This window comes from Centruroides sculpturatus, unplaced genomic scaffold (genome assembly GCF_000671375.1).
Source record: "Centruroides sculpturatus isolate CEXI.00-Female unplaced genomic scaffold, Cexi_2.0 scaffold1136, whole genome shotgun sequence".
Lineage (NCBI taxonomy): Eukaryota > Metazoa > Arthropoda > Arachnida > Scorpiones > Buthidae > Centruroides > Centruroides sculpturatus.
In genome coordinates this window covers 49,673-73,855 of record NW_019385375.1, presented here as the reverse complement: position 1 = coordinate 73,855, position 24,183 = coordinate 49,673, and the positions used below count along the sequence as shown (strand labels likewise).

Below are 24,183 nucleotides of genomic sequence, written 5' to 3'. Positions count from 1 at the left end.
AGTCAAACGAACTATTTTCAACGTTTCTGGAACGTTTACAATCGTTCTATAATGGAACCAATATTCGAATTTTATGTTCGAATTAAATTCGAACAAATTCGAAATAGAAAACCACTTTCAACCACTTTCAGCCCCATATCTCCCGCACCCTTATAGCTATCGAGACGCAACCACCACAGTGCACGAATGGAGACTTGGGGTTACTACCACATACAAACACCATTCATGTGCGATGTGTAGTTTTGGCGGAAAAGTGAAATATAGGGACACACACGTCCATATATATATACAGATATAATGGAAATTCTTCCGCCAAGTACAACGGAATATTTTTATGAGAAAATAAAGATTGAAGAATTGAGAGGAGCTTCAAGTGGAGCTTGACGTTTTAATGCACTTCCTCAGCTCTTGACAAAGCCATTCTATGTTGCTTAAGTCGGAGTTTACAGATCTCGGAGTCTCTGTTCTTATTCTTTTAGATATAGAATTTACCTGACCAATTTTACTCTTACGCTTACCCCTAGGCAAAATAGCGAGTCTTTTTAATTCCACTTTGATAAAACAAAGATGAATTTTATGTAGGGTAACTAAGGATTGTAATCCAACGGTGTTTTCAACCCAGCTAAATTTTTCTGGACCAACAACATTCCAGCTGGATCCAGCACAGATGTATTTTTGGTGCAAAAAAAGTGTTATCTACCCAGAAATTTATGGTTTATTTAAAAAAATAAAACATTTCTTTTTAAATACTTAAGAAATTTTTATTATTTAGACTGGTTACTATAAATCAGTAAAACTTCTTACACATTTAGATAGTAAATTTAACTTTGGCTAGGTTTAACACTTCAGATAGAGATAATTAACTTTAAATGTTTAGTTAGATTATAATTATGGTGTAATCTTTAAGTTAAATAATAGCAAAGGTAATTCTAATAATTAATTTATATTAATATATTATATTATAATAATGTAAGGATGGATATTTAGTGGCTGAGTGGCTATCATTCTTACCAGTTTTTTTTATATAGACTCTACATATCAGTCTGTAGTTATTTATAAGTAATTTATTTATTAGTGTTAGTAAAGTAGTGAGTAAGTAATTAGTAGTAGTCTAGATGCAAACTTTTACACTGTAGAAACGTTCCAGCATGCTGAGGAGACTGTTTCACATAGTGCAGCAGTCAAGAATCAAACTCAATTCGAACGTCGAACAAAACTTGACCCTTCTTAATAACCGTCATAACTTTATGAATGATAGATACTATAAGTATAAACAAAACATACAATAAATTATAAAATAATTATAATAAAATGGATAAACAGTATAAAATTTAATGAAAGAAACGAACGTCCACTAGAGATCAACCACACTCCCTGCCCTTTCAGTTTTCGAAGGAAAATATCTGAATTTAATACTTCACGCGGGGCCCTTTAAATCAAATTTTTGTCTGTTCCCATGAACTTCTAACGCGACAGTCTTTATTTGTCTTTATTAACGATTCGAATAGGGCAAACGACTCAATTGTATTATTATAATTATTCATAGTGATCCAGATTTAAAAATCGTTTATATTCGCTGTAATTTTTTATTATATTTTCATTTAAAAAGTCACGAGACTACGCTTAATCGGGCCTCCTAATGATAAGTTACTGATTTTCACCTACGTAACTCTGTTCTCGAGATTAAAGAAAGACAGTCAAGCAGACTGTGTATAACGAAATTTTACAGATTTAAAATTTACAAATTTTAACCCAGTTAATATCACAAGTAAAATCAAGTAACTGCTGCAAATGATAACCAATAAATAATAAACAAAATTAAATAAATATAAATCTAATGGCATGATAAAGGGTCCTGGAGACACTGTCTCACTAATTACTAGTGACTAATGACCAGAAGTTCATTGGAAGGAGCCGTTCTGTAGGTTTTGCATATCCTGATGGTGAATTTTCTCTGGGTGAAGGCAAGCTTGCGGCGAATATGTTGTTTATTAAGCGCCTCTTGCCACACCGGGACAGCATACTGTTTCATAGTTTTTATATGTAGACAATGGATCCTTTCGGGTTCGACTGACATATCTTGCATTAAAATCGTAACATTTTTCCTCGCAGTCAGACAAAGTTTATTTTAAAATTTTAGAAAAAGTAATGTAAACGTAGAAAGTAGCGCAACTCGTTGCTGGTTTATCCTACAGTCGAATTTCCCTTTCGAATGGGGACAGAGAGAGAGAGAGAGAGTTTACATAATAACTTAAATATAATATACCTTTTAATATTTTCACAATTATTTTGTNTAAAAATATCAAATTTTATTTAAAAAACGTTTCATTACAGACAGCCACCAAAATTTTAAAATGCCGGGAAAGTTAAGCAACTCGTTACTGCTTTATATATCATAAGTGATTATTCGTAGTTATCATGTATTGTTTTGCGAATTGTTTAGCCTGTCAACAATGAATTTTTCACTGCGGAAGTAAATTTTAACAGGAATGAAATGAACATCCAAAGTAAGTAACATGTTACTTTGTTCAAACTTTTTTATTAGTATTATTTAGAGGGCAGCTGAAGAACTGCATTCAAGTTTCAACTGTCATACTCTTAACTGGGATTAGATATTTAAGAATTATAAGTAAGTACCTAAATGTATTAAATTAATATAACTTTTGAAATTAATAAAAATCTTTTGGGATGATCAGAATTACTAAATAACAATTCATGAGATGAGTTGTGATATAATAATTCATGTTATCTGCTTTGTTCATGGATCCACTGAGATAGTAAAGAGGATGTATTGAATCGAAGTAAACGAAGGTAATATAACTTATTTTAAGACATAAGTAAATATTTGCAACGTGTTTTCTAACACGCAACGTGTTAGAAAACACGTTGCAAATCTTTACTTATGTTTCTCAAGAATATTTGCAACAAATATTCTTGAAAAACGTTGTGCAGATATTATGGTCATACGCTCAAATTATCGTATTTTTATTCAAAAAATCTGAAGAATCAGCCGATTTTGCCTCTCTACTTAAAATCCGTAGACTTTTGCTGTGGTGCTTTCTCATTTATTAGGTCGTCAAGGATGAAATTTGTAGGTAATAATGTTGCTTATCTCAGAGTGCCTATGAATTATCGTTGAAGTTTGGTTTTGCAAACAAACAATATTAACTCATTTAGCTCAAATAGGTAAAGTGAAAAAGTTGGATAAGTGGGTTCCACACGAAATCTTTGGAAGCGTTTGGAAACTTGCGTTTGAAAGAAAAGCGTTTGGAAGCTTGCTTCATGTTGCTTTCTCTTCATAAATGTGATTCATTTGTGATGAGAATTGGATCTAATATGACAATCATGAACGTTCAGCACAGTGGTTGGACAAGGATCAATCATTAAAACACACTCCAAAGCGAAATATTCATCAAAAGAAGCTGATGGTGAGTGTTTCGTTGTGTAGCGCAGGTGTGATCCATTATGATTTTATGAAATCTGGCCAATCGATCACAGCAGAAATATACTGCAACCAAATAGACGAAATGATGCAAAAACATAAAGAAAAATGGCCTAAATTGGTCAACAGATCGGTCAACAGATCGATCCTATCTTATTGCATGATAACGCTGGAGCGCCTAGACTACACACTGCTGTGTGTAATGACAGTGGCAAAACTACAGGAATTGGAGTTGGAACATCTTCATCATCCTCCATACTCATTAGACCTAGCCCCCACTGACTACCACCTCATCCGCAATTTGGACAACTCTTTAAAAGAAAAACATTTTAATTTCGACAATGCTGTAAAACTGGCTTTTTAGAAATTCATTGACTCTCGTTCTCCAGGGTTTTATACCACCGGCCTGAACAACCTGCCGTTTAAGTGGCAAAAGTGTATAGACAATATGGGTACATAATTTGATGAAAGGAATAATTTTTTATATTTGTAAGTTATCAACCAACTTTGCCTTTTTTCCCCACAAATTTCATCCTTGACGACCCGATACACTAATGATTTCTTTTCTTCTCTAAAAGCACACAATTTGTTAAACGTTTCTATGATAACCACAGGAACAAACTACATAAATAAAATAAACAAAACAGATAAAGTGAAACGATTTAATTTCTTACACTCATTTAAAAGCTAAAGCTGATTTAATCAGTTTATGACTGTAAAATGCAAAATGTTTTATTTTTAGTGCAAACAACAAATGATGAGTTGCTTTTAAACAAAAATATGAGCATTCGCTACCAATTATATAACTACAGCACTAATATTTTACTATTGAAGCTATATTATGTTTATAGAAATATAATACTTCATATATAGTACTTCAATATGATATTTTTTTAAACTTTCAGTGGAGCAGGAAGAGCGAATTCAGGAATACGATATTCAGCAAAATTCAGAAAAAGAAAAACATTTTAAATATAATATTAAAACAAAGAAATACGCTTCTTCCAGTGAAAATTGCAATAAAATTCATGAGAAAATTAAAAGAAAATACTTCAAGTTTATGTTTGCATCTCATTCTAAACAAGAATTTACGTGTGATTTATGTAAACAGACTTTCACAAATAAGAGCATATTACAAACACATCTGTTTTGTCATATTGGAAAAAAACCATTTTTCTGCACAATTTGCAATAAGAAGTTTTTGTGGCGTTTTCTTTTGCAAAGACACATGAAAAAACATAAAACTGGAAATCAAAACAAAATCTCTTATCGGGATTTATGTACGCGGCCATCTGAAGATCGAGTGAAGCCATCTTCAACAAAGGGTAGAAAAGCTAATATTAAGCAGAAAAATGATATTTGTAATAAGCGCGTTCAATATGGTAAGGGCCGTTTAGAAATACACAAGAGAACACACAGAACTTATTCCTGCAAAACATGTGGTAAAAAATTTAAGTGGAAGTGCATTTTTCTACGTCATGAAGCAACGCATAGTGAAGACCGTCCTTACAAATGCGATATTTGCAATAAGAGTTTTAAATGGAAAGAGTATTTAAAAATGCATCAGAAAACTCATACTGATGAACGTAACTATGTTTGTCAGGTATGTAACAAACGTTTTAAAACCATAGGTACTTTGATAGGTCATAAAATAGTTCATAATGATAAATTTAACCATACTTGTCATATATGTAACAAAAGTTTTAAACGAAGTTGTCATTTAAAACAGCATATTTATATACACAGCGACGAATACAAATATTTCTGTGACATATGTAACAAGTATTTTAAAACAAAACAGTATTTGCCAAAGCATAAACTTATTCATAGTAAAAAATCTAATATCAAGGGGAAAAATGTGTGTTGCGACATTTGTGGTAAGCGCGTTCTATATGGTAAGGGCCGTTTAGAAAGACACAACAGAATACACAAAGTACATGCCTGCAAAATATGTGAAAAAGAATTTAAGAGGAAAGCTGTGTTGTTGCAGCATGAAGCAACGCATAGTGAAGACCGTCCTTTCAAATGCGATATTTGCAATAAGAGTTATAAACGGAAAGATCATTTAAAAACGCATTACGAAACTCATACTGATGAACGTAACTATGTTTGTCAGGTATGTAACAAACGATTTAAAAGAAAACAGTATTTGGCACGTCATAAAGTAGTTCATAATAACCAATTTAACCATACTTGTAAAATATGTAACAAAAGTTTTAAAAGCAGTATTTATTTAAATTTTCATATTCGTATACACAGCAACGAATACAAATATTCTTGTGACATATGTAACAAACGTTTTAAAACAAAACACTATTTAACATATCATAAAATTGTTCATAATAATCAATTTGATTATACTTGTCAAGTATGTAATAGAATTTTTAAACGCAGTTCTAGTTTAAAACAGCATATTCGTAAGTACAGCAATAAGTGCAAATATTCTTGTCATATGTGTAACAAATATTTTAAGACAAAACATTTATTGGAACAGCATAACATTATTCATAGCGATACANAGTAGTAAATAAAATTAAATAAATCTAAATCTAATGACATGATAAAGGGTCCTGGAGACACTGTCTCACTAATTACTAGTGACTAATGACCAGAAGTTCATTGGAAGGAGCCGTTCTGTAGGTTTTGCATATCCTGATGGTGAATTTTCTCTGGGTGAAGGCAAGCTTGCGGCGAATATGTTGTTTATTAAGCGCCTCTTGCCACACCGGGACAGCATACTGTTTCATAGTTTTTATATGTAGACAATGGATCCTTTCGGGTTCGACTGACATATCTTGCATTAAAATCGTAACATTTTTCCTCGCAGTCAGACAAAGTTTATTTTAAAATTTTAGAAAAAGTAATGTAAACGTAGAAAGTAGCGCAACTCGTTGCTGGTTTATCCTACAGTCGAATTTCCCTTTCGAATGGGGACAGAGAGAGAGAGAGAGAGTTTACATAATAACTTAAATATAATATACCTTTTAATGTTTTCACAATTATTTTGTAAATCGGCGATATTTCTCTTCGTCTTCGAATTATTTCTCTTGGAATGTTGAACTGATTAGCACAGAGAAGTTGACCCTATCGCCCCCCTTTGAGTGGCGAGTAAATGTAGAAAAGCGAAAAGAGGCAAGGGGAAATGAAGGTTGGGTACTGAATGGTGACCGTAAGCAAAAGTTGTGGTTACTGACAACTTTTCCCTTTCCTGTATTAAAACGGGTGTAAAGAAACATTCACTTTAATGGTTTCAGCATTTGGAGAACAATGTACGGTAAAGATATAAAGTGTGAGTTTGTTTAAAAAGTTTTTCTAACAATATTTCCGTGCCTTGTTCATACAAGAAAGAATGAATTAGCGGACAATTAGGTACTTGGGTATAACTTGACATTGATTGGTGCAAAATCTCACACTTGAACAATCGAATCTGAAGGAACTGGTGTTATCACACTTTAAAAGAAAAGAAAGTTCCTAATCCAATTTCGTATGTTTTATAAATAGAATATCGAACAAATATAACAAAATTTTGTTAAAAGTAAACTATGAGCTTTGGATTCTCGCTGAAATTAATACTGCATTAACTGTGCTTTTAATTAATTGTAACTCTTTTTTTCCCACATAACTATGAAAATTATTTTACTGTTGTTTCGCAGAAAAGATAATCAAATTTAAATTTATTTTCATTTTTTTTCTTCGTAATTTAATTTATTTATTTTATAAATTTTCCTGCTTTTTATTTTAATTATGTTTTTTTTTTAATTTTAACGTTGAATTATCAGGTTGCCTATAATAGTATAAAGTAAACCAGAAAGTTTTCAGATTTAAAAAATGTGATTAAATAGGCATATTTCATTTTTACTTTCTTAATGTAAACATTAATAAATTCGTTTTAAAAACAATAGTATTAACCAGTGCCGTAACTAGCCATTCTGTGCCCTGTGCAGGAATTTGCATTTAGGCCCCTTAATTAATTAGGTTTGGGAAAGTAATAAAACAAATACATGCATTTTGGGCTCCTCTTGCAAGTGAACCTTGTGCGGGTGCACCTGTTGCACCTGCCTAGTTACGGCACTGGTATTAACCATATAACACTTGATTTTATAGCTGAAAAGTGTCAGCCAGGTGTACTGGAAACGTCTCACCACTGGAGTTTCTTCCGTTAAATTTGACCTACTGGAACGACCCTTCTGACAATCTGCTGCTGTTGCCATGTCAACACATTTTGGAGTCGGACCAGTCAGACCAGTCGGTCATAGTATGAAAGTCCTAACAAAGACAGGCAAGTAAACTCAGTTTTTTTTGTTCGCGTTGTAGTAGTAAAAAAGGGAATACACAATCAAAATTAATAGAAGAGAGTCAAGAAGTAGCGCGTCACTAACTCACGTCATAGTTTGTAGCTACGAAAGCTACGTGATATATGATTAACAAATATTGTTTCTAGAATCCACCTCGTTTTTATCACTCGTCTGGCAAACACCGTTGTTACATCGTCAGTCCTTTTTCTTAGGTCTTCAGATATTTTGTTCATCCAACTTTTCCTGGGTCTACTCTAGGTCTTCTCTCCTTCATTAGGGGCATTGATGCTATTAAATATCGATGATTTAAGATCGACGGGATGGAGCGTTAATTGGAGTCATATGTATGTCCAGGGTGTGCAGCGGCAACGAAAAGCGGCATTTTCGCCGCGCGACTGCACAACTACACAAGCGGCAAGCTAATTACATTTCGGCGCTTGCGTACAGTATTCAAGATGACGATCGATACCGACACTGTCAGTATCCACGTATTTACAAATTCTGTTTTGTACGGCTTTATTTAACTAAAAAATTTTATCTAAGATATGGATTAGAGATATTTTCTTGGATCGAGGAAGAACTCGTGTACAAAATACGCTTATTCCTCGATGAATATTTGTCGATAAAGATTACGATTTCTATTAACATTCGTTTGCTAGTAAATCTAGGGGGAGGAAAAATAACAAGTGGAAGACGGGGCACTGGAGGTAGAGTATTGGACGATGACCGTAGGGAAAGGTTGGGGTCACTGACAATCTTTTCCTGAACTGTTTTAAAACGAGTGTCAAAGTGCATTGCGTTTCATAATTTCCAGTTTTTCCTTTAATTTCGTTTTACAAAAATCGGGGAAAATATCGAACAAATAGAACAAACTTTTGTTAAAAGTTAATTACAGTATTTACTCGAATATAAGACGATCTCGCGTGTAGGACGAGGTGTGATCTTAAAGATCGAAATAAAGAAAATTAGATTTATTAATGCAATTCTAATTTTATTTCGTTTAATAAGAAATAAAATATCAAATGCAGATAAATGCACACTTTCTCCCGTAAAAATTACTGGCATTTTAATCTTCAACGAAAAATCTTCAATTCTTCGTCGATTCACTTACGAGTTTCTTCGAATTTCCAAATAATCATTTGTATACACATGAGAATGAATTACAACTTATACTGTATTGGGCTCTTGTGTAATTTTGGAATTCAATTCAAAAACTTTGCTTTTCCTATTGCTATTTATCTTTACTCATGACAATACACAAGAACGTTTAAACGACGCAGGTAAAATAGTTTTTAAACAAAATAAGGTAAAAACCCGGTAAAATATGCCAATACAATTACAAAAATTATACAAAAACGAAAAAATCCTTTGAAAAAGTAAAAAATGGACAAAAACCTCGTCATATATGCGAGTAAATACTGTATAAACTCTTGGTCCTCACATAATATTAATTTTGTATCGAATTTTTTGCATTAATTATACTATTTTTAAATAATTGCAACTGTCGTTTCTTTCCGCGTAACTATTAAAAATGATTTTAGTGCTGTTTCGCCTAAAACATAATTAAATTTATATTTATTTTCATTTTTTAGTAGTTTTATTTATTTATTTTATAAAATTTACCTGATTTATAACTTTTTTTTTTAAATTTTATCTTTTAATTATGAGAGAGTTAACATTGAACTATCAGGCTACGTAGTGAGTGGCAAATCTACATAGGGATTAATAAAACTCAAGTTCTGTGCCCCGAAGTGTTAAGGGGCACATAAATTAAATTATTCTCCTAAGTTTTAATGCGCTTCTATTAACATTTCATAAATATATATATTTCAACTCTAATTTTGATGTTATTCAAAATAAATTTCAATCCCCAATTTAAAAAATTCTAATTTTAACTAAAACTGGGCCCTGTTATAATTCAATAAGCCCTAGGCCCCTGTACCAAGTATAATGTAAACCGGAAAGCTTCTAGGTTTTAAGAATTTCATTAAATATTTTATTTTTAGTTTCTTACTATAAACATTTATAGGTACGTTATAAGAACAACACTATTAGCCGTATAAGAAGTGATTTTGTAGCGGCAAAGTGTCACGTGTGCTAGACACGTGCACAACTCCAGTTTCTTCCGTTGACCCTGAAAGTGCACCCCTTGTTTACTGCTACAACATGAACAATAGTAATGAGTTTGCTGGTCTTTCTGTATTGCTTGCTCTAAATTTCGAATGAACATTTATTAATTTATTAATTATTTCATTGAATACAGATCGTTGACTTACGAGAATATCGTAAATAGAGAAAATAAAGATAAAATAAGAGTTAGAAACGAAATATTCGGACTTTACAATTGAACAAACCGAACAAAATTTTGAAGTTGATTTTAAAAATTTTAAGAGAAAATTTAATACGGATGTCAAATGTTATAAAACAATTAAATCGGAATCTTTAGAGGTGAGTGAAAATTTCTTTTATATAAGATCGCGGTGTTGCTTTAAAGACGAGAAAAACAACTAAAATGGTAAAATATAAAGTGGGAAATAGAAAAAAATTTTTTAAATAGTATATTTGTATAAATAATGGTCCCACGAGCTTTAAACTGAGCTACGTTACTTTCGATTCAAAGTAAAAGTCATTTCGTCTCTTTACAATGAAATTTGACGTTATGTTCACTGTGTTCGTATTAAATTAAAAGGGCACTTGTTTAGTTTAGGGGTACGGCTGTTTGAAAGGTTTTCTTGTATAAAATTAATCGATTTTAAACTAATTTGACTCGAACATTTCCAAAACACGTATAAATTTTTGGGAATAATCCATATAAAATATGCCATAAACAAAAAATTCTAGGCATACTCACTGAGTGTACGTCGTCCGATGACGCAGTTGCTTAAGCTTGTTTTCGTCGCGGAACGGCACATCGGACGGTGGACGAGTACGAAGCATGTCACGTGACATTTGGCGGTGCTTTCGGTCACGTGACTACTGATCTTTGACCCGTTTCCTGATAACTAATTCTTTTTCTGAAGAATTCGCTGAACTTTAGAGAGATCACGTAATAGATCATAAAATACTATGGTATTTTTATTGTAATTAGAAACGACTTATTACTATTATTGACTATATGAAAAACCGCTGACAAGAAAAGTAAAACCGCTGGCTAACGACAATGATTCTATCATAATATATATTATGATGATAAATATTAATCAGATGCAAGATAAGATGTTTAATGTCTTGATGTAAATAAATATTATACAGTTTTTTTATGACATGAAAGAGATTAGGCCATTTAAAAGCAGACCAGAATTATTAGTTATTTATCGCATACATCAAATCATACATTATTACAGTATATGGTGGTTATAATTACGGTGACCATACGTCCTTTATTTAAGAGGACAGTCCTTTATTTCACTGCTCTGTCCTCTAACTTTATTTATTTTATAAATTTTCCTGCTTTTTATTTTAATTATGTTTTTTTTTTAATTTTAACGTTGAATTATCAGGTTGCCTATAATAGTATAAAGTAAACCAGAAAGTTTTCAGATTTAAAAAATGTGATTAAATAGGCATATTTCATTTTTACTTTCTTAATGTAAACATTAATAAATTCGTTTTAAAAACAATAGTATTAACCAGTGCCGTAACTAGCCATTCTGTGCCCTGTGCAGGAATTTGCATTTAGGCCCCTTAATTAATTAGGTTTGGGAAAGTAATAAAACAAATACATGCATTTTGGGCTCCTCTTGCAAGTGAACCTTGTGCGGGTGCACCTGTTGCACCTGCCTAGTTACGGCACTGGTATTAACCATATAACACTTGATTTTATAGCTGAAAAGTGTCAGCCAGGTGTACTGGAAACGTCTCACCACTGGAGTTTCTTCCGTTAAATTTGACCTACTGGAACGACCCTTCTGACAATCTGCTGCTGTTGCCATGTCAACACATTTTGGAGTCGGACCAGTCAGACCAGTCGGTCATAGTATGAAAGTCCTAACAAAGACAGGCAAGTAAACTCAGTTTTTTTTGTTCGCGTTGTAGTAGTAAAAAAGGGAATACACAATCAAAATTAATAGAAGAGAGTCAAGAAGTAGCGCGTCACTAACTCACGTCATAGTTTGTAGCTACGAAAGCTACGTGATATATGATTAACAAATATTGTTTCTAGAATCCACCTCGTTTTTATCACTCGTCTGGCAAACACCGTTGTTACATCGTCAGTCCTTTTTCTTAGGTCTTCAGATATTTTGTTCATCCAACTTTTCCTGGGTCTACTCTAGGTCTTCTCTCCTTCATTAGGGGCATTGATGCTATTAAATATCGATGATTTAAGATCGACGGGATGGAGCGTTAATTGGAGTCATATGTATGTCCAGGGTGTGCAGCGGCAACGAAAAGCGGCATTTTCGCCGCGCGACTGCACAACTACACAAGCGGCAAGCTAATTACATTTCGGCGCTTGCGTACAGTATTCAAGATGACGATCGATACCGACACTGTCAGTATCCACGTATTTACAAATTCTGTTTTGTACGGCTTTATTTAACTAAAAAATTTTATCTAAGATATGGATTAGAGATATTTTCTTGGATCGAGGAAGAACTCGTGTACAAAATACGCTTATTCCTCGATGAATATTTGTCGATAAAGATTACGATTTCTATTAACATTCGTTTGCTAGTAAATCTAGGGGGAGGAAAAATAACAAGTGGAAGACGGGGCACTGGAGGTAGAGTATTGGACGATGACCGTAGGGAAAGGTTGGGGTCACTGACAATCTTTTCCTGAACTGTTTTAAAACGAGTGTCAAAGTGCATTGCGTTTCATAATTTCCAGTTTTTCCTTTAATTTCGTTTTACAAAAATCGGGGAAAATATCGAACAAATAGAACAAACTTTTGTTAAAAGTTAATTACAGTATTTACTCGAATATAAGACGATCTCGCGTGTAGGACGAGGTGTGATCTTAAAGATCGAAATAAAGAAAATTAGATTTATTAATGCAATTCTAATTTTATTTCGTTTAATAAGAAATAAAATATCAAATGCAGATAAATGCACACTTTCTCCCGTAAAAATTACTGGCATTTTAATCTTCAACGAAAAATCTTCAATTCTTCGTCGATTCACTTACGAGTTTCTTCGAATTTCCAAATAATCATTTGTATACACATGAGAATGAATTACAACTTATACTGTATTGGGCTCTTGTGTAATTTTGGAATTCAATTCAAAAACTTTGCTTTTCCTATTGCTATTTATCTTTACTCATGACAATACACAAGAACGTTTAAACGACGCAGGTAAAATAGTTTTTAAACAAAATAAGGTAAAAACCCGGTAAAATATGCCAATACAATTACAAAAATTATACAAAAACGAAAAAATCCTTTGAAAAAGTAAAAAATGGACAAAAACCTCGTCATATATGCGAGTAAATACTGTATAAACTCTTGGTCCTCACATAATATTAATTTTGTATCGAATTTTTTGCATTAATTATACTATTTTTAAATAATTGNTATATTATGTTTATAGAAATATAATACTTCATATATAGTACTTCAATATGATATTTTTTTAAACTTTCAGTGGAGCAGGAAGAGCGAATTCAGGAATACGATATTCAGCAAAATTCAGAAAAAGAAAAACATTTTAAATATAATATTAAAACAAAGAAATACGCTTCTTCCAGTGAAAATTGCAATAAAATTCATGAGAAAATTAAAAGAAAATACTTCAAGTTTATGTTTGCATCTCATTCTAAACAGGAATTTACGTGTGATTTATGTAAACAGACTTTCACAAATAAGAGAATATTACAAACACATCTGTTTTGTCATATTGGAAAAAAACCATTTTGCTGCACAACCTGCAATAAGAAGTTTTTGTGGCGTTTTTATTTGCAAAGACACATGAAAAAACATAAAACTGGAAATCAAAACAAAATTTTTCATCGGAACTTATGTATGCGGCCATATGAATATCAAGTGAAGCCATCTTCAACAAAGGGTAGAAAAGCTAATATTAAGCAGAAAAACGATATTTGTAATAAGCGCGTTCAATATGGTAAGGGCCGTTTAGAAATACACAAGAGAACACACAGAACTCATGCCTGCAAAACATGTGGTAAGAAATTTAAGTGGAAATGCATTTTTCTACGTCATGAAGCAACGCATAATGAAGACCGTCCTTACAAATGCGATATTTGCAATAAGAGTTTTAAATGGAAAGAGTATTTAAAAATGCACCAGGAAACTCATACTGATAAACGTAACTATGTTTGTCAGGTATGTAACAAACGATTTAAAACCAAAGGTACTTTGATAGGTCATAAAATAGTTCATGATGATAAATTTAACCATACTTGTCATATATGTAACAAAAGTTTTAAACGAAGTGGTTATTTAAAACAACATATTTGTATACACAGCGACGAATACAAATATTCCTGTGACATATGTAACAAATATTTTAAAACAAAACAGTATTTGCCAAAGCATAAACTTATTCATTATAGAAAATCTAATATAAAGCAGGAGTACGTGTATTGCGACATTGGTGGTAAGCGCGTTCTATATGGTAATGGCAGTTTAGAAAGACACAAGAGAATACACAAAGTACATGCCTGCAAAATATGTGGAAAAGAATTTAAGAAAAAAGCTGTGTTGTTGCAGCATGAAGCAACGCATAGTGAAGACCGTCCTTTTAAATGCGATATGTGTAATAAGAGTTATAAACGGAAAGACCATTTAAAAACGCATCACGAAACTCATACTGATGAACGTAACTATGTTTGTCAGGTATGTAACAAAGAATTTAAAACAAAAGAGTATTTGGCACGTCATAAAGTAGTTCATAATAACCAATTTAACCATACTTGTAAAATATGTAACAAAAGTTTTAAAAGCAGTATTTATTTAAATCTTCATAATCGTATACACAGCAACGAATACAAATATTCTTGTGACATATGTAACAAACGTTTTAAAACAAAACAGTATTTGACACTTCATAAAATTGTTCATAATAATCAATTTGATTATACTTGTCAAGTATGTAATAGAATTTTTAAACGCAGTTCTAGTTTAAAACAGCATATTCGTAAGTACAGCAATAAGTGCAAATATTCTTGTCATATGTGTAACAAATATTTTAAGACAAAACATTGTTTGGAACAGCATAACATTATTNTCAGAATTACTAAATAATAATTCATGAGATGAGTTGTGATATAATAATTCATGTTATCTGCTCCGTTCATAGATCCGCTATAATAGTAAAGGAAATGTATTGAATCGAAGTAAACGAAAGCTATATAACTTATTTTAAGACATAAGTAAATATTTATTGCAATTATTCTTGAAAAACGTTGTGCAGATATTATGGTCATACGCTCAAATTATCGTATTTTTATTCAAAAAATCTGAAGAATCAGCCGATTTTGCCACTCTACTTAAAATCCGTAGACTTTTGCTGTGGTGCTTTCTCATTTATTAGATGGTCAAGGATGAAATTTGTAGGTAAAAATGTTGCTTATCTCAGAGTGCCACTATGAATTATCGTTGAAGTTTGGTGTTTGCAAACAAACAATATTAACTCATTTAGCTCAAATGGGTAAAGTGAAAAAGTTGGATAAGTGGGTTCCACACGAAATCTTTGGAAGCGTTTGGAAACTTGCGTTTGAAAGAAAAGCGTTTGGAAGCTTGCTTCATGTTGCTTTCTCTTCATAAATGTGATTCATTTGTGATGAGGAATGGATCTAATATGACAATCACGAACGTTCAGCACAGTGGTTGGACAAGGCTGAATCATTAAAACACACTCCAAAGCGAAATATTCATCAAAAGAAGCTGATGGTGAGTATTTCGTGGTGTAGCGCAGGTGTGATTTATTATGATTTTATGAAATCTGGCCAATCGATTACAGCAGAAATATACTGCAACCAAATGGACGAAATGATGCAAAATCTTAAAGAAAAATAGCCTAGATTGGTCAACAGATCGATCCTATCCTATTGCATGATAACGCTGGAGCGCCTAGACTACACACTTCACAAATTACTGTGGCAAAACTACAGGAATTGAAGTTGGAACATCTTCATCATCCTCCATACTCACCAGACCTGCCATTTAAGTGGCAAAAGTGTATAGACAATATGGGTACAAAATTTGATGAAAGAAATAATTTTTTATATTTGTAAGTTATCAACCAACTTTGCCTTTTTTCTCGACAAATTTCATTCTTGACGACCCGATACACTAATGATTTCTTTTCTTCTCTAAAAGCACACAATTTTTTAAACGTTTCTATGATAACCAATTATTTTATTTATGTACTTTGTTCCAAACTACATAAATAAAATAAACAAAACAGATAAAATAAAACAATTTAATTTTTTACACTAATTTAAAAGCTAAAGCTGATGTAATCAGTTTATGACTGTAGAATGTAAAATGTTTTATTTTTAGTGCAAACAACAAATGATGAGTTGCTTTTAAACGAAAATATGAGCATTCGCTACCAATTATATAACTACAGCACTAATATTTTACTATTGAAGCTATATTATGTTTATAGAAATATAATACTTCATATATAGTACTTCAATATGAAGTACTATATATGTATTTTACTATTGAAGCTATATTATGTTTATAGAAATATAATACTTCATATATAGTACTTCAATATGATATTTTTTTAAACTTTCAGTGGAGCAGGAAGAGCGAATTCAGGAATACGATATTCAGCAAAATTCAGAAAAAGAAAAACATTTTAAATATAATATTAAAACAAAGAAATACGCTTCTTCCAGTGAAAATTGCAATAAAATTCATGAGAAAATTAAAAGAAAATACTTCAAGTTTATGTTTGCATCTCATTCTAAACAAGAATTTACGTGTGATTTATGTAAACAGACTTTCACAAATAAGAGCATATTACAAACACATCTGTTTTGTCATATTGGAAAAAAACCATTTTTCTGCACAATTTGCAATAAGAAGTTTTTGTGGCGTTTTCTTTTGCAAAGACACATGAAAAAACATAAAACTGGAAATCAAAACAAAATCTCTTATCGGGATTTATGTACGCGGCCATCTGAAGATCGAGTGAAGCCATCTTCAACAAAGGGTAGAAAAGCTAATATTAAGCAGAAAAATGATATTTGTAATAAGCGCGTTCAATATGGTAAGGGCCGTTTAGAAATACACAAGAGAACACACAGAACTTATTCCTGCAAAACATGTGGTAAAAAATTTAAGTGGAAGTGCATTTTTCTACGTCATGAAGCAACGCATAGTGAAGACCGTCCTTACAAATGCGATATTTGCAATAAGAGTTTTAAATGGAAAGAGTATTTAAAAATGCATCAGAAAACTCATACTGATGAACGTAACTATGTTTGTCAGGTATGTAACAAACGTTTTAAAACCATAGGTACTTTGATAGGTCATAAAATAGTTCATAATGATAAATTTAACCATACTTGTCATATATGTAACAAAAGTTTTAAACGAAGTTGTCATTTAAAACAGCATATTTATATACACAGCGACGAATACAAATATTTCTGTGACATATGTAACAAGTATTTTAAAACAAAACAGTATTTGCCAAAGCATAAACTTATTCATAGTAAAAAATCTAATATCAAGGGGAAAAATGTGTGTTGCGACATTTGTGGTAAGCGCGTTCTATATGGTAAGGGCCGTTTAGAAAGACACAAAAGAATACACAAAGTACATGCCTGCAAAATATGTGAAAAAGAATTTAAGAGGAAAGCTGTGTTGTTGCAGCATGAAGCAACGCATAGTGAAGACCGTCCTTTCAAATGCGATATTTGCAATAAGAGTTATAAACGGAAAGATCATTTAAAAACGCATTACGAAACTCATACTGATGAACGTAACTATGTTTGTCAGGTATGTAACAAACGATTTAAAAGAAAACAGTATTTGGCACGTCATAAAGTAGTTCATAATAACCAATTTAACCATACTTGTAAAATATGTAACAAAAGTTTTAAAAGCAGTATTTATTTAAATTTTCATATTCGTATACACAGCAACGAATACAAATATTCTTGTGACATATGTAACAAACGTTTTAAAACAAAACACTATTTAACATATCATAAAATTGTTCATAATAATCAATTTGATTATACTTGTCAAGTATGTAATAGAATTTTTAAACGCAGTTCTAGTTTAAAACAGCATATTCGTAAGTACAGCAATAAGTGCAAATATTCTTGTCATATGTGTAACAAATATTTTAAGACAAAACATTTATTGGAACAGCATAACATTATTCATAGCGATACAAAGAAGTATGTTTGTGACATATGTAAAAAAGATTACACCAATACAACTGCCTTAACCAGACATTGTCTCACTAAACATGAGAATATGTATGTATGCTATGTTTGTAAGCAGCCATTCAAGACTGAAACCATGCTAAAAGAACATTCGAAAATTCACATTGAAAAGTGTAATATTTGTAATCAAGAATTTAAATGTAAACGCAACTTAATTAATCACCAGAAAATTCATTAAGACGAAAAACCGTTTCGTTGTGAAAAATTCATTCGACGTTTTACCAAAAAACATGTATTAAAATATTTTACGAAGCCACTCGCAACGAAGACAATCTTCGTTACGTTTGTGAAGTGTGTAACAAGGTACAGTAGAGCCTCGATTATCCGACCCCCGATTAACAGTCACCTCGGTTAATTAACCGATCGTCCTAGTTGGCAAATTTCAAATGTCTGCTATTGATGTGGCGCTACAATATTTGGCTATGTCTTGGCTACTTTAATATTATTTTTACGTGTTTTAGCTGGCAACACTGGATCGACCATGAAAGGGAACCAGTATTTAAATGAAGCTTAATTTTTTAATTTTTAACGATACAATAGCGATGATTATTATTTTAAAAAAATTTTTGTTAGGCTTAACATCGATGAAAATTCAACGCGAAGTAGGTTAATAGCGATATACTAATATACTAATTACATGGGATTAGGGATTGCAATTGCTGGATCCCTCATCCAGCAATCCAGCTGGATCCAGCGCATTCTTCGGCCTGCTGGATCCAGCATCAGGTGCTGGATCCAGCGCTGCGGATCCGCAAATAATCAATTAACTTTCTAAATAGTGTCGCAAAAGTCTACGTTGTCAGTGTTGCCGCGTTTCTACGTGCGCTATCGCACGGCGGCGAGAGAGACGTTGCCGTTCAGTGCGGCACGTGCTACACCCCCTCTCTACACCAACCACACTGCCTGCTCTTTTACCTCTGCTGATCTAATTGCCAGTTGACTTTCCGCTCTCACTAAATAAAGTGTCTTCGCGCTAAATAAAATAAGTAACTCCTCTCCTAGTCCTGGTGCATAATTCTAGTTTACGGTCGGTTGTGACGTCAGTGAATCACATGACGGAACGATCTGTTTAAGCCTATGGAGAGCTGCAGCCTCGCGACTTGTCCACGAAACCGAACTTATAAAGTGGCCGTAAAAAGCTCTCTGCAGAAGAGAGTCGAGTTTGATAACTGCTGACACAACCCTGAAATTTATCTTAGACAAACTAAAAAGCCAGGACACAATCTTGAGTGCCTAGCTTTCCGAGGCACTCCACAAAAGACTCAGAGAATGGCGTCTTATCGAGGTCGCGGGGATGCTGATTTACATACAGAACCCGAAGAAGTATGACCAAAAAGTTAGAAAGCCTGATTATTCTTTCACAATACCGAAAAAAAATGTAATGTGCCAGGAGATGAAAAATATGCTGAATCGAGTAAATACATATAGTGGAACCAGCAGCAATGGCAGAGGATATTATGGAAGTGGAAAACAATGATCCAGATAACCCATATTCCCTGAATTTCACGTTGGAACAAGAATCGGAGATCCAACTAAAGCGTGAGAAAGAAAACTTCATGAAACGAAAAGAAACTAGTACAGTAGAACCTCGAAAACTCGGCCTAATGTGGACCGAAGGGTGGCCGAGTTTGTGAAAATGCCGGGTTATCGGGAATGGGGTTAAAAAAAATAAGTACGAGTGTTTCCTCAGAAAATACTGTACTGTACTTGTATGTACTGTTTACTTGAGAATATAACAGAGAATAAACTGCCCAATTACCCTTAAACAAAGGAAAAGTACGTCCTTTATGAAGGCATAGAGCCTTTACTACATGAAAATGAAAATTAATGAATACACTGTGTACAATAATTTACCTNTAAATGTTATAAACTTATTAATTTTATAAGATTTTTTTAATTTTCTTCGATATGTCCTTTATTTCCCCCAAAAAAATATGGTCACCGTAGTTATAATTCATATTTTTCAATAGAATGGAATGGTGTTTAAAAAATACAAGGAAAGCGGTGCACAGCCAGAGCCGGCCCTACCATAGGGGGGCGAACAGAACAGCCGCTCCAGGCGCTAAGTCCTAGGGGGCGCCTCAGTGGTAAAGAAAATTAAAGGGTATAAATTAGGGATAACCAAGGGGGGCGACATAATAGGATCTCGCTCCATTCTAAAACTTGCCACGGGCCGGCACTGGTGACACGTGTCCAGCACACGTGACAGTTTGCAGCTATAAAATCACGTGTTATATGGTTAACATATCGTTTTTAAAACGCACCTATGAATGTATATAGAAGGCCTATTTAATCATGTTTTTAAAATGTAAACAGTCCAACTTCGGTCACGTGTTGCTAGAGTAACGGTCTTGTTTTGACAGTTGTAATTTAAGGAGTCATGTGCGTAAGAAAAAGGCTACCCTCATAAAGGGCAGTTCCCTTGACTATCCTTCGAAGAAATTGTCTGTGTAGAAGAGAGTCAGTACAGTCGTAAAAATTTTTAAACCTCAGAAGCACATACAGGAAAAAAAGAGGATAAAATTCGAAAAAAAGAAATATCGTCGATTTAGAGGATAATTGTGAAAACATTAAGAGGTATGTTATATTTAACTTATTATGTTAACTCTATCTCCATTCAAAAGGTTAAAGTAAAATAAATCAGCTACGAGTTTCGCGACTTTCCCGGAAACATTTACATTTCTGTTCGCATTATCTGTTATTATATTTTAATTAATAATAAATTTTTATAGTTTTGAATATTATAAAATGGTAAAAACAAAAATTTTGAGGGAATAAGTATCATAAAAAATTACAAATGCTAATAACCTGTAAAATCGTCATTAAGGCCGATCCTGCCGGAGATACATACTACTCCCATTAACTTCTCATCCCCTCGACTTTTAACTACCAAAATTTAACAGCATCAGTACACCTACTAAACAAATCTACCTACAAAATTTCAGAAATTTTAGACAAAAAACATAGGCGTTATTATTCTTCAAATAGAATAAACAAAATCGTGCGAACCCCTCCCTCCTCACACTAACATCTATACATACAGAAATTACCCCCGAATTGTTTTTGCGTTTTTCGGCATTTCAAAGTGCTCTAAATCCTAAAGTGTAAAAATCTGGGACTCATTTTTTGCCTCATCGTCATAGTTTCTTTCTGTTATAACAACCGGGAAAGTAACTGGTTAATTAAAATAAGAACTACATATTGGCAAATTATGTTCAGTTCCTACATTATTGTTAAAATGACGCAGTTTCTTTTTTATTATAAACATCCATAAACAGTGTGAAAGAAACAAAAAACAGAAAACTAGAGCTTTTTCTCTTCCTACAAACTGTATGAAAAGGGACACATAATAAATCCCGTGTGAAATATTTTTGAAATTCTTATTGATTAGAGGGATTGATTCTGTTAAATTTTAGTGATTGAAGGTTGAAACAATGGAGAGATAACTGGGGTCGTGTGTATCTGCAGTAGAGTCGGACTTAATGACGTGCGTTGACAATTTNTATCATAAAATTGTTCATAATAATCAATTTGATTATACTTGTCAAGTATGTAATAGAATTTTTAAACGCAGTTCTAGTTTAAAACAGCATATTCGTAAGTACAGCAATAAGTGCAAATATTCTTGTCATATGTGTAACAAATATTTTAAGACAAAACATTGTTTGGAACAGCATAACATTATTCATAGCGATACAAAAAAGTATGTTTGTGACATATGTAAAAAAGATTACACCAATACAGCTGCCTTAAAAAGACATCGTCTCACTAAACATGAGAATATGTATGTATGCTATGTTTGTAACAAGCCATTCAAGACTGAAACCACGCTAAAAGAACATTCGAAAATTCACATTGAAAAGTGTAATATTTGTAATCAAGAATTTAAAAGTAAAAGCACTTTAATTAATCACCAGAAAATTCATTAAGACGAAAAACCGTTTCGTTGTAAAAAATTCATTTGACGTTTTACCAAAAAACACGTATTAAAATATTTCACGAAGCCACTCGCAACGAAGACAATCTTCATTACGTTTGTGAAGTGTGTAACAAGGTATTTTATTAATATTTTAAAAGTTGTTTCGTTAACTCGTTCGTCAGAATTAAGCGTATTTTTGCAGAAATGGTAAAAGCAGATTTAAAACAGAAACTCAACTGAAATTGCATTTAAAATTTTGATGTATAGAAAGACACCGCAAACAATTACTTTTTCAATGTAATACATGTGAACAGACTTCTACGTGTCGGGAGGTTTTAGAGCAGTGATTCTTCGAAATAATTTACATATTTTAAAATAATTATTATATTTACTTTGTATTAATATAATAAATGTACTAGTAGATATGAAACAACGGACTTTTCCTTATTTTTATTATTAATTTTAAGTATAACGTGTATTAAAGATACTTAACATTAAGAACACAAATACTTTAGTATAAAGGGAAATAAATGTATTGTGTATGTAATCTCTAAAGAAAGATGTCAAGACTGTAATTAAGCATTTCTGGCAAATAATCAATTATTTGTGGAAATTTTCTGATGAAAAAATAATTTAGTTAATCTATTGATTACAATCTGACAATGTCAGTATTGTTTAATTTAAACTTAATGTATAATTAAATGTATTAACATCATTAAAATATTTTAATACGTACTCTATACTACGTGTTTATTTTTATCTTTTTGTTTTGTTTTTTACTAATTGTTTTAATACAGTATTAAAATAAATATATTCATATGCACAATCGTTATTTCTTCATTTCTTATATTCTAATTACAAATATCTGTAATTAGGAATAATATAAATATAAAAGAATAAATTTAACCCAAACATTCGTGACGTCAGGAAGACAGGACGCTATAAGAATTGTATGGCGGTGCCATGTAATCGAGTTTTGCACAGCTGTGCGTTGTGATTGGTATAAACTGATCACGTGACTTTAAAATCAATAACATATATGGCGTAAGGAGTTTTCAGTCTGTGTATCTTTAGTCTGTTCCTTCATTTTTATATTTATAATATACTGAAAATTCTCCCGCAGAGCACGACGGAATATTTTTATGAGAAAATAAAGATTGAAGAATTGAGAGGAGCTTCAAGTGGAGCTTGACGTTTTAATGCTCTTCCTCAGCTCTTGACAAAGCCATTCTTACTCTGATGCTTAAGTCGGAGTTCACAGATCACGGGGTCTCGGTTCTTATTCTTTTAGATATAGAATTTACCTGACCAATTTTATTCTTACGCTTACGACTAGGCAAAATGNAGGGTGCGTTTACTTCTGAGTTAGCAGTGCTAATTCTGATAACCGGATGTGACGTCATTAGCACGTGTATTCGTGCTTGCTTGTCCAATTCGAAAGTGAACACATACGCTAACAAGAAATATGGCGGTTTCCAGTCATATTTCTTGTTAGCGTATGTGTTCACTTTCGAATTGGACAAGCAAGCACGAATACACGTGCTAATGACGTCACATCCGGTTATCAGAATTAGCACTGCTAACTCAGAAGTAAACGCACCCTTAGAGATATGATGATGTGAATGCACGTGATTCATGGTTGTGATAGTAATAACTAACTACTAGACTACTACTAATTACTTACTCACTATTTTACTAAGAATAATAATTAAATTACTTATAAATAGCTACAGACTGATATGTAGAGCCTATATAAGAAAACTGGTAAAACTGATAGCCACTTAGCCACTGATTATCAGTTCTTACATTATTATAATATGAATGCATGTGATTCATGGTTGTGATAGTAATAACTAACTACAAGACTACTACTAATTACTTACTCACTACTTTACTAAGAATAATAATTAAATTACTTATAAATAGCTACAGACTGATATGTAGAGCCTATATAAGAAAACTGGTAAGACTGATAGCCACTTAGCCACTGATTATCTATCCTTACATTATTATAATATAATATATTAATATAAATTAATTAGTAGAATTACCTTTGCTATTATTTAACTTAAAGATTACATTATAATTATAATCTAACTAAACATTGAAAGTTAATTATCTCTATCTCAAGTGTTAAACCGAACCAAAGTTAA

General features: G+C 32.4%; 1 protein-coding gene across 2 annotated transcripts in view; it reads left to right on the top strand.

Moving 5' to 3' along the window:
* LOC111638292 (zinc finger protein 62 homolog) overlaps nt 1-24,183 on the top strand; it is a 32,576-nt gene that overhangs the window by 6,000 nt on the left and 2,393 nt on the right. The window contains exons 2-4 of one of the 2 annotated variants that reach the window (XM_023383980.1): nt 2,444-2,507; nt 4,348-5,774; nt 21,624-22,639. In XM_023383980.1, the coding sequence (XP_023239748.1) occupies nt 2,444-2,507; nt 4,348-5,774; nt 21,624-22,040 (1,908 nt within the window). In that variant the 3' untranslated portion in view covers nt 22,041-22,639. Of the gene's footprint in view, nt 1-2,443; nt 2,508-4,347; nt 5,775-21,623; nt 22,640-24,183 lie in introns of those variants that run through there. The other variant, XM_023383981.1, reaches the window with a different exon arrangement.